Source organism: Chanos chanos, chromosome 2, assembly GCF_902362185.1.
Source record: "Chanos chanos chromosome 2, fChaCha1.1, whole genome shotgun sequence".
NCBI lineage: Eukaryota > Metazoa > Chordata > Actinopteri > Gonorynchiformes > Chanidae > Chanos > Chanos chanos.
Window position 1 is genome coordinate 12,032,638 of NC_044496.1, and position 11,325 is coordinate 12,043,962.

At 45.2% G+C, this 11,325-nt stretch overlaps 1 protein-coding gene across 1 annotated transcript in view; it reads left to right on the forward strand.

Moving 5' to 3' along the window:
* The window catches only part of tjp1a (tight junction protein 1a), an 85,925-nt gene extending 74,960 nt beyond the window's left edge, over positions 1 to 10,965 (forward strand). Inside the window, exons 21-31 of the mRNA XM_030794201.1 lie at positions 359 to 459; positions 861 to 1,211; positions 2,074 to 2,286; positions 3,404 to 4,216; positions 4,321 to 4,406; positions 5,063 to 5,266; positions 6,108 to 6,187; positions 6,400 to 6,841; positions 7,383 to 7,600; positions 8,354 to 8,497; positions 10,772 to 10,965. Coding sequence (XP_030650061.1) covers positions 359 to 459; positions 861 to 1,211; positions 2,074 to 2,286; positions 3,404 to 4,216; positions 4,321 to 4,406; positions 5,063 to 5,266; positions 6,108 to 6,187; positions 6,400 to 6,841; positions 7,383 to 7,600; positions 8,354 to 8,497; positions 10,772 to 10,866 — 2,747 coding nt within the window. The 3' untranslated portion in view covers positions 10,867 to 10,965. The remainder of the gene's footprint in view (positions 1 to 358; positions 460 to 860; positions 1,212 to 2,073; positions 2,287 to 3,403; positions 4,217 to 4,320; positions 4,407 to 5,062; positions 5,267 to 6,107; positions 6,188 to 6,399; positions 6,842 to 7,382; positions 7,601 to 8,353; positions 8,498 to 10,771) is intronic.
* The last annotated feature ends 360 nt before the right edge of the window (positions 10,966 to 11,325 follow it).

Genomic DNA, 11,325 nt, shown 5'->3' on the forward strand with positions numbered 1-11,325 from the left:
ATTTTCTGCTCTTTGATTTTAATGTGCCAGTACAGCGACACTGTCAGCAGGGCAGTCATGTTTAACAAGCTATGCCGTTTAATAGAGCTCAGCAGCCAGTTATTGCTTCCCAGCTCTCTGTGGAGACCGTGGGAAGAGGTGGCTTCACACAAAATGATATTTTTCAGTGCACGGTCAATGGCCGTATGTCGTAAAACAGAAAAACTATTTTGCTTCCTTTGGGGTACAGTCGTAGTGGAAACGACCAAACTCGCAGTGAGAATAATTTGCCAAGGCATTGGCGGGCATGGTCTCACACAGCAAAAGACTTTAAATGCTTCTTAAAGATTCCTCATTCCTGTCATTCTGTTCTCCTCAGCCACCATCAACTTGAACAGCATGAATGACGGTTGGTACGGAGCCCTGAAGGAGACTGTCCAGCAGCAGCAGAATCAGCTGGTTTGGGTTTCAGAAGGCAAGGTGTGTCTGCCAGCACCCCGACTGCACACAGCAGATCAAGTTCACACTCTCACTATTACTATCTTTTTGACTGCATTTACAGTAGTGCCCATTAAATGGTGCTGAGCTGTTTTTAATATTACATCACAATACTGAACTGGTTTTCTCTTGAGGTTTTTCCCCTCAGTGCAGTTGCACTGTCTTCTTTAAGACCTCATAGAAGTGAATTGTCAGTAAAGTGAAGGACTCCTCCTGAAGGATTTTTTTTATGATTAATTTTTTTTTCCAAAAACCTATAAATTCTATTTTTCCTTCTCTGTGAAATTGCTGCAAGTCCCTCTGTATTTTTTTCATTAAGCCCATTCTCTACTCTCTTCTCCTGTCCTCTCCTCTTTCTCTTCATAACCGTGTCTCTCCTCCAGGCGGATGGTGCTACAGAAGATGACTTGGACCTTCATGACGACCGGCTGTCTTACCTGTCGGCCCCAGGCAGCGAATACTCGATGTACAGCACAGACAGCCGCCACACGTCTGACTACGAGGACACGGACACGGAGGGCGGAGCCTACACAGACCAGGAACTGGACGAAACACTGAATGACGAGGTGGGCCTTCCCAGCGAACCCGCCATCACCCGCTCCTCCGAACCTGTCCGCGAGGACCCGCCGGTCATCCAGGAACCGCCTGGGTACGCCGGGTACCAGCACCCGGTTCAGCCCGACCCGCTCAACCGGATTGACCCGGCCGGGTTCAAAGCCCCAGCTCCGCAGCAGGTACCGTTTCTGAGAGCCGTCCGTCTCCCCTACTGTTTGGAGGCGGTGGTGTGCGTGAGAAAAGTGTTCTGGAGGCGCTATTGAAGGAGAGATTTAAAAAAAAAAAGGAGAAAAAAAACCATACGAAACAGTATTAATCGCAATACAGAACAGATGTTTGCCATTACCACGTATTTATTGTCTCTGTGTGTGTGTGTGTGTGTGTGTGTGTGTGTGTGTGCGCGTGTGTGTGTGCGCGTGCATATTTTTTTATGTGTGGGAAAAGGGGGAAAAAAAAACACAATGCAATATGGCTTGGCTGTTATACCTCACATTATTCGTGACTGTTTGACTGTTGCTGTAATTGTTGGTGTCCTCACCGAACGAGGGACGAGACCTGAAGCTTTGTCTGTGTCATGTGTGTGTAATTGGTATCCAACTGTGTGGTGCTCATAGTTTTTCCCTCTGTGGAATCAGACTGGCAGTAGACTTCACTGTGCATGATGGATTTATCAGTGTGAAAACGTACAGTATTGCTGTGAATGTATTTATTCTGGGTCCACTGACCGCCGTAATCACCAAAGTGTTTATGATGTGTATAAAAAAAAATATGAAAGAGCTATTTATTGTACTGTAACCTTAGAATTAAACTCGTATCAAATTATATTAACAACAGAAACCTGTCCCCGTGCAAATTCTTACAGTTACACCACACGGAACCCCATAGTTCAACATTCAGCTTTCCTCAGTGAGTATTACAATAAAGCGTTAGATCAGTAAGACTAGAGCTGAGGAAGATAGAAGGTGTGGAGGAAGAGAGAAGGTTGAGGGTGTTCGCCCTGGCGCCAGTGCGTGTATTAAACGTTTCTGAACCACTTCACAGAAAGCAGAGGCTGCTCCTCCCCAGCAGCCTGATTCCCTGGCAGAGCCAGCGCCCCCTGCTGTTGACCATACTGTAAATGTAGAGGGTGTGAGTGCTGAAGAGCCCCCTACAGTTTCCCCTCAGGCTGGCTCGCTCACAAGGCCCAGCCCCGAGCTAGTTCAGCCCCCGACTTACGACCCCAACCAATCCGGATCCCCCGGGTCAGAACCTAAGGTACCTGGCTAGCCGCCCACCGCCGGACGTGCTCTTGTCCGGTCCGGTCCGGACCGGTCTGACTGCTGTCTGCCCTCTCGCTCCGCCTGTCTGTGTGTATCATCACGCTTCCTCTCACGCCTGCATGCGTGCTATTCTCTGTGTGTGCCTCCGTCAGAGAGGGTGTGTGTGTGTGTGTGTTTGTGTCTCGGTGCTTCAGTAAACAACAGTGGGTTGTGGTGGAGTGGAGGGATGTTTCATGATTGCTTGGTTAAAAAAGTCCCAAGCAAGACTCTCCTTTACATTCTTTAGCTGTTCTAAAGGACAGCGTCGGACAGTTTTGCTGTCTCGCTAACCAAAAGATCCTACTTTAGGGAACACCCGCCAGGTCAGAGTCTGAGACACTCACTGTTGTTTACGCCTGCATGGCAGTGTCATGTCTGGGTTGTTATTTGTCTTAACTGGTTTTGGTTTTGGTAGCAACATGGCTGGCAGTACTGTAATGGTTGATTTGGACTGATTGGATTGTTCTTTTGATCTTCTGATTAGAGGTTCTTTGGGTTCATTTTCAGGTTTTTGAGAGTGTTTTAAACTTTTTTTTTTGTAATAATTATTTTGCTTTGATACAGACTTTGAAAGATAGCCCAGTTATTCTCTTCCCAAATTACTATATATGTCAATGCTCCGTCAGAGTCGGAATCTATAGGGATTTCCTTGAATTTTTTTATGGGCTAATTTTCAAATTTCATGTATTTTAAATTAAGTTAAACTTGTAGTGCCTGTATATTTGCCAAACGTTGTATTGCAGGACAGTCATTTTTGCGTGGATCGTTTTCTATTTATTTCTTTGTTAACTGGTTTTGGGCCTCTTATTATTTTAACACATCTCAAAATGTACCACACTTCTCTGTCTACCTCCTGTTTTAATTGTTCAGTAACCCTTCACTCTGAGTCTCCTCTATTACAGGTCTCTCTGCCGACTTTAAGCTTCAGTCTTCAGCCATTAACCTGTATTAATAGTGTCTCACTGTCCATTCAACTTTGGATATTGCTCTGTTCTGGATATATGACTTCTTGTTTTTCCATGTGCAGCAACCATTCCTAATAATCCCCCCCCCCCCCCCCCTCCGATTGTCAGATTTACAGAAAGGAAATTTACAGTATGGACGAACCAGTGAGAGTGAGTCCTGGACTGAAGCAACCCGCACCAGCTTCCCACACTCCTGATCCCCCGTACCAGGAACAGCCATACAGAGATTACGACCACCCTCCCTACCGCTATGACGGTGGCAACTACATGGAACCAAAGGCTCGGAACTACGACTCGCACCTGCACTACGAGAACCGTGTGCCTCCTTACGATGAGCAGTGGTCCTCCTACGACCACCCGCCCTCAGCTCAAGCTGTACCTCCACATCCTGCTGGTTATGACCCCCGTCTGACCTACGAAGAAGCCCCCGAGCGAAACTACAGCCCCCCTCAGCCACGCTATGACGGTCCCCCGCTGGGGTACGACGGTCGACCTCGCTACGGCAAACCAGGGCCGGCGCGTTACGAAGAACCTCCTCCCCCAGCCTCGGCGGGGTACGACGCACGCCTGCGTTATGACCAAGAGCCCCCCACGTTTCCACCAGCTGCCTCCCGCTCTCCCGAACCCCCTAGGCAGAATTACATGGACCCCTCCCAGGGAGCCCCCTACAGTCAACCCCCACAGAGGGGCTACGAGAACACTGAAGCTCCTCCTGCTCCTTCTCCTAAACCAGAGCCTCTCTCCACTCCACCGGAGGCGGCAGTTGCCACGGCAACGAAACCCTTACCCCCACTCCCCGCCGAGGCCGAGGAGGACCCGGCGATGAAGCCCCAGTCGGTGCTAACGAGGGTGAAAATGTTCGAGAACAAGCGTTCGGTGTCTGTGGACAGGGCTAGAGAGACGGCAGACCCCGGCCTCAGGGTAAAAGCCTTTAAACATACTCACGTCTTTTACTCTTAGAAGTGTCTGCTTACTAAAGCTTATCTTCCTCCAACTCTCTCTGCATCTTTCTCTCTTTCTCTCAGCCTGCAGATATGGTTCCCAAACCAGGTGCAGCCTCTGTGCCCAAAGCCAACTCTCTCAGTAACCTGGATCAGGAGAAGACCTTCAGGTCAGTGTGATGGTGAACTGTGGGGCCTTGGGTCTTCCACTTCTCTCGCATTATGCCAAGCTACTGCTGTTCTCCTTACAGGATCTTCAGTCAAAACCTGTCTGAATGATTAAGCTGATATGGCTTTCAGGAGAGATTTATTGTTGAGAGACAATTGGTTACATTACTTCAAATGCAACTGCATGATGTTTGCAACCATGTGTGCATACAGCTCCACCTAGTGGACATGCAGTGAATTTAAATATGAAGCATTTACTGTAAAGCGTATTAGGTCTTGTTAGTTCTAGTAAGTGTTACTACATTCATTTATAGAATGAATAATTGTTGACTTTTGTGTCATTAATGATTATAAATTTTTGATAAATAGTTTGTATAATTGTCATATTTGTATTGTTATGTACTACTAGGCCACAGAGATTTTAGATTTTTAGTCATGTTTAACTGTGAGGAGTGTCAGGCCATTGATTCATTAGCTTTGGAAACATGTTTCACTGTTCCAAGTTTAGACCAATGCTGTTAACCTCTCATTGCATTATTAAGGTAGCTGTATCCAGGTCTGCACTGCTGTGCGTGTGTGTGTCTGTCTGTGTGTGTGTTTCTGTGTGTGTGTGTGTGTGTGTTAGTTTCTCTTCAGTAAGTGTGTTATGTGTCCGCAGAGCCCCGGAGCCTCAGCAGCCCCAGTCTAAAGCTGCCGATGACATTGTCCGCTCCAACCACTATGACCCAGACGAGGATGAGGAGTACTACAGGAAACAGTTGTCTTACTTCGACCGCCGCCTCGATAGCAAAGTGGCTCCTCAGCCCAGTGCCGTCAGACAACCAGCCCAGCCTCAGACACAGCCAGGGTTCAACCACCAAAGGTAATACACACACACACGCACAGGCAGTAACACATCAACACCTACTCACACACCCAGGGTATGTTCTCCCAAATTAACACACAAACACGTACGCGTAATCTCACACACGCATGCACACACTCGCCTCCTGAGTATGGGTATGGAAGAGAACAGTTTCACCCTCTGATAGAGATTGCCCATCTTTTTTTTTTTTTTTTTTTTTTAAAAAAAGACAACCCATCTTTCTTCTTACACTTAGCACCTTTCATCTGAGATCATTCACCTAACACCAACCCATTTCCTCTTTAGCCCTCATAAAAGCTTTGAAATGAACCTGAGTAAAGCTGCTCTCTCTCCACGCCCAGCTCTGGAATTTATGTCAGTGTTTATGACTTAAGCAGTAAATCTCCTGTCACTTGCATCGCAGCACTCAGTCCCACATGCATTTCACGAGCTCATATTTTCCAGAAGGCATCTGCGTAATGAACATGCTTCATTAACTAAATCGAGCCAGCGGGATGATATCGAGTATTATAGACAGACCCTCCAAGCCTCCAGTCACACACCCAGACCAGGATCATATACACTCACATTAAACCTCAGACGCAATAAAGCTTTTAACAGGGACTATTGATTTTGCCTTTACCCAAGTAAGTAATGCTACTGGTGTCCAGTAAAGGTGTATTTGATGTACACACTGGTATTCTAGAATAGTGTAGAGACCAGTAAATGGTATTAGACAATCTGATATGTAAAAGCTCTGTGTCTTTGGAGGACTGTATTGCTCAAGAGGGGGGTGTTTGGGTGTTTTATATGTGTAATGTGTGTGTATAGTTCTATCTTATCTCATCTTATATTACAGGACCGAGTCGGTGGAGAAGATTAGTCCTGTTCCCCAGGTAACCCCTGCTGTCCCACCCCCAACACTGCCCAAACCTGAAGGTAAGGGGTCAGGAGTCTGCGGATTAGATGAAAGACTTTAGTTTATAATGCTGTCAAACTGAGTAATATTACATGTGAGATGATAACAATCTCTTCATATCTCTCTCTCTCGCTATCTCTCTCTCTCTCTCTCTCACTCCCACTCACACTCACACACATGCTTTCTCTCTCTCGCACACACACACACACACACACATACATGTGTATCGCAGTGAGCTCGCCTCCTGATCCTCATGGCTCTCCTAAACCCAAGGCTCCCAGCCATGAAGACACCGTGCAGACTAACTACCTGCCTCAGAAGAGCTTCCCCGAGAAATCCCCTGTGAACGGCACTGGGGAACCTCCCAAACCCTCTGGAGCTCCCGCCACATCCAGCTACAACCGCTACGTTCCCAAACCTTACACCACCTCTGCCCGACCATTCGAGCGCAAGTTCGACAGCCCCAAATTTAACCACAACCTTTTGCCAAGTGAAACCCAGAACAAGAATGACGGGACCAGTAAAGCTCCAGTCAACAGCACAGCCAAGCCCCAGACCTCTCCCCAGTCTATGGACCATGACAGTGGAGTTGACACTTTCACCCGCACCATGGACCACAGGTCTAAACTACAAAACAACAACATTAACGCAGTGCCAAAGGCCATCCCAGTCAGGTAAGGCCATCTCCACTGATTCATTTACAGCTGCTTCAGGCACAACTGTGTATATCTTTCACAGGCAGGGAGAAATGGAGAACACACATTGTGAATGGGGTTCCTCATTTTTTTTTTTTTTTTTATTAACATCGTGTTGTATTTCTTTAAGGGGACACAGCTGTTGTATGTTCAGTAACTGGCGGCTGAGATTCGGTTTGTGCTAGAGTATTAATATCCAGAGTCAGCCAGTAGGGGGCAGCAGAGACTTACACATGCAAATTTGGCTTCATTTTCATGAAGCATCGCCGCACTGCAGAACCATCGAAAGTTCTACATTTTTCAGGATAGACTGTCGCAGGATTTTTAGCCTTTTTTATGATGTTGTTTAAAAGGAAGAGATTTATTAAAGTGCCGCAACAATTCACACATTGGCTCAACAGTCACGTCACAAACGTTTCACTGTTCTAATCATTAACCAAGTTTCTTTACTCAAAGATAACAAGGCTCAACACCTCCTTTGATGGCTCTAAGCCTTTTTGCTGCATGTTTTTCCCCTCAGTACGAGTGCTCTGGAGGATGATGACGATGATGAAGGGCACACAGTGGTTGCCACGGCTAGGGGAATCTTCAACTGTAACGGCGGGGTCCTGAGCTCCATAGAAACGGGCGTGAGCATTATCATCCCTCAGGGTGCCATCCCTGACGGAGTGGAACAGGAGATCTACTTCAAAGTGTGTCGGGACAACAGCATTCTGCCCCCTCTGGACAAGGAGAAAGGTCAGTCACGCACCCCTCCACTGCTTCAAATCAACTTTAACACCTCTTTCCCATCGGAGGGCCATGGCGCGTCAGCGAATTCCTTTGTATTGCTTGTCCGGTCGTAATGAGACAGCTGGTAAATGAGGGTACTCGTTTAAAATGCTAATTAACTTCGAAAGCGTCCAAACGCGTAATGACAGTGTAAAAATTGCCTGTCACCTCTTGTTGCATGGTTGTAGGCACGTACTTTACATAGTCCTTAACAGCCTGTAGGTACATACTTTATCTAACCCAGAAAAGCAGCACATGAGAATTGAGTGTGTGTATGTTTCGCAGGGAAATGTTAAGAGCGTTAAATTTGTTTTTGAATTTAGAAAGTTTCTATAAGTTTATTGATGTTACTATGGACCATTTTATGGATGTGCTGATTAACTGATCAGTAATTTATTTTTTGCTGTTGTATTCTATTGCATTTGTAATTTCTTATGTATAGTGTTTTTAATTGAGGTGACTCATCCATTTGTCTCCCACTGTTTCTTAGGTTGGTTGCATGGATTTTGTCCTGTATCCATTGTACAGACAGTTACATTAGTATGTTTGTGCATATGCGTAGTAACCATTTATAGACCAGGCTATGTAAACTGTCATATTCTTTTCATGTCTTTGAACTATTTTTCGCACCCACATACACGGTATATGTGTGTGTGTGTGTGTGTATGTGGTGTTTCTGCATGAGTTAAACTTAACGATTGTGTGTGTGTGTCCGTCCAGGTGAGACCCTGCTGAGTCCACTGGTGATGTGTGGTCCTCACGGCCTGAAGTTCCTGAAGCCTGTGGAGCTGCGCTTACCTCACTGTGCGTCAATGACCCCTGATGGTTGGTCTTTTGCTCTAAAATCCTCCGACTCCTCGTCGGGTACGCTGTCCTATCTCTGTCCTTTTTGGGGGTCTTTGGGCTGGCTTTGTGACAAATTCATGGTTTTATGGGTTCATTTGAGGGGGGGGGGGAATTCAGTCTCATGTTTCATATTCGGGTCATTGGTTTTCATCTGTGCATTTCCTCACTCGTTCGCTCGTTCACTCTGTATCCCATTTATCATTTAGTTGGTATTGATTTTTCTGTAGTCTCAAGGTCAGAGTTGTTTCTGCTCATTGCCTTTCTCATGGTGAGTTTAATAACTGTTATTTCTCCTTTTCAGACTCTGTCTACCCTCTGCATGCCCCCATTTACATTGGTCATATAGATTCAACAAAAACAAGCTCCCATTATAGATCAAGCTCTCTTTCATATAGCGTTCTAGCAAATTTACTATGATGACATGAACACGAGAGTTGCATTTCATAATGGTCGCGACTCTCTCTTTCACATGTCTTTAAAAAAACTCCACAAGTACCAAAGATATTTGTATAGCCTCTCTGGTTAGACGGCTATTTCACATTCATTCTCACCTTATTGTTTCTGATTCATACTGTTTCTCACATAGCCACCCCTACGTTTGAGACTCTGAGATGCAGCGCACTGGCCTGTTACTCTACTTCAGTTGTATTGTAATAATAGTTAAAGTCAATTATACAGTACAGATAAAACTGCTTTACAATGTCCCGGCTACAAAAGACTGCCTAAGGCCACAAAGTGCATTTCTCTGCTGCCCGGAAACTGATCCTTAATCACTTAATATTATGAATCAAGATGAACCCCAGTCTCTTAAGTATGCTACAAACAACACCAGTGTTTATCATGCACAAAATAGTCATTTCAGTTGAAATTCTGAAAATCATATTCCAGAATCAACAATGGATAACTTAGTTTCACTGAGTAGGAAGAAGAGCCCTACAAAACATGCACAGTCAAAACAAACATCTTCTGGTACACGTAGTCCATTTAAACGATACCTGTAAATAGCCTTCCATGTAAATGATAGCACTAGGGACATCTCCAATTACCAAAATATCTTAACTTTTTGTTAGGTTTCTCTATGACTGTATGCCACTGTCTAGCTTACCTCTGCCTGTCAGTGAGGACAGTGGATTTTACAGGGGAGTGGAGACATGGGCACTCTGTAGTGGTAAACATAGCCTTTCCATGGATTAGCCACTTAATTACCCTCCATTTTCAAATTGGACTTGAAGATTTAAATGAGAAGAGAGCATCGTTTATTGTTCTGTTTTATTGTCAGGGGATTATAGGGCTGTGCTCCGTTCTCTAATCCTCTTACTGTAAAATAATTCTTTAGCTTCCTATTAGACGCTCCTTTTGCTCTCTCTCTCTCTCTCTCACTGTAACTCTGTCTCTTTCTCTCTCCGTCTCCCTCTCTCCCTACTCCCCTTACCTTACTCTCCAGTCAGGCTTTAGACTGGTAGAGTTGTACTGGCTTTCAGTATGGCTGTTCTGGACCGACTGCCGAATGCTATCAGACAGAACTTGTTCTGACACGTCTCTGCCTTATGCGAGAGAGCTGATGAGCACCAATCATAATCCAGTATATTACTCGACAGAATTGTCATCCAAATACAATCTTGTATTTCTTAGAAGTTTTTTTTTCCACTGCAGCACTGAGTTACCCTGCCCGATACTTTTATCAGAAGAAGATGTAAAAAGCTGCACTACTCCAGATTGCAGTGTAATTGCAGTGTAATTTTTCCAGCTCTCCACAGTTCTCTCTGTCAGAACAAGTGATGCATGTGCTCAACGCTAGTGACTGCAGAGTGCTTTGATCTGAAGAGTGCAGTGCTCTTTGGTCACTCACTTCACCCACTGGGGAGTGAGCGTGCTCAGCTGAGATGATGACGGCTCATTTTGGCAGTAAAAAAAGTACTATGGTGTAAAATGATGATGTTTGGGGGCTGGGCTGATGAGAAAGTTTTGTTGATCCACATGGCTCTTACTTGCTAATCTGGTTTCTTTTATTTTCTAGGTCAAACTTTTGACTTAAGCTTTGCCCTCTGACTTACTAAGTGCGCTTTCATGCTCGATCTGTAGCTGCAAAATCGAATCTTTGTTATCACAAAAATGAGAACTTTGATTTGTTTGAATGGAGTTTTGAGGTTAACTTGCCATTATCTGGGAAAAAAGGTTTTTTAAGTGCGTGTAAGCAAGAAGACATAGCTTTTCATCATTCTCTTTCTCTACTTGCTGTTATGTCCTCTCCCTCTCTCTCTCCCTTTCCCTCTTTCTCTCATACACATGTAGGTGACCCAAAAAGTTGGCAGAATAAAGCTCTCCCTGGAGACCCTAACTACCTGGTGGGGGCCAACTGTGTGTCTGTGCTTATCGACCACTTCTGAGGAGGGCAGCAGCTGGCCTGTGACTGAACAGGAAATCAAAGGAAACGAAAGAGGACATCTCTCCCTAAACACTCATGCACACACACACACACACACACACACACACACATACGTGCGTGTGTGCGCAAACTCTCATACACAAACACACTGCCCTTTAGGAGGGAGGGCACATAGCAACATTAAATGAAGGATCTGCGCTCTATGCTCTGATGTTGTTTACTGTATCCTTGGGGACTTGAGGGAGGAAGACATTCTCTGAAGTGCAGTTCTTCTACCCTTCATTTTTTTTAAGTGCTTAAAGGCTTGTATGTAAACTGAAAAAAAAAAAAAAAAAGATTTTCTAACCATTGATGGACTGCATGCTCTGTGCCACTGAGTAATAAATATTCACACTGTTCGCCAAGTGTAATCGTTACATAACATGACAACACTTATTCTTTTGGTTCTTCCATTTGATTA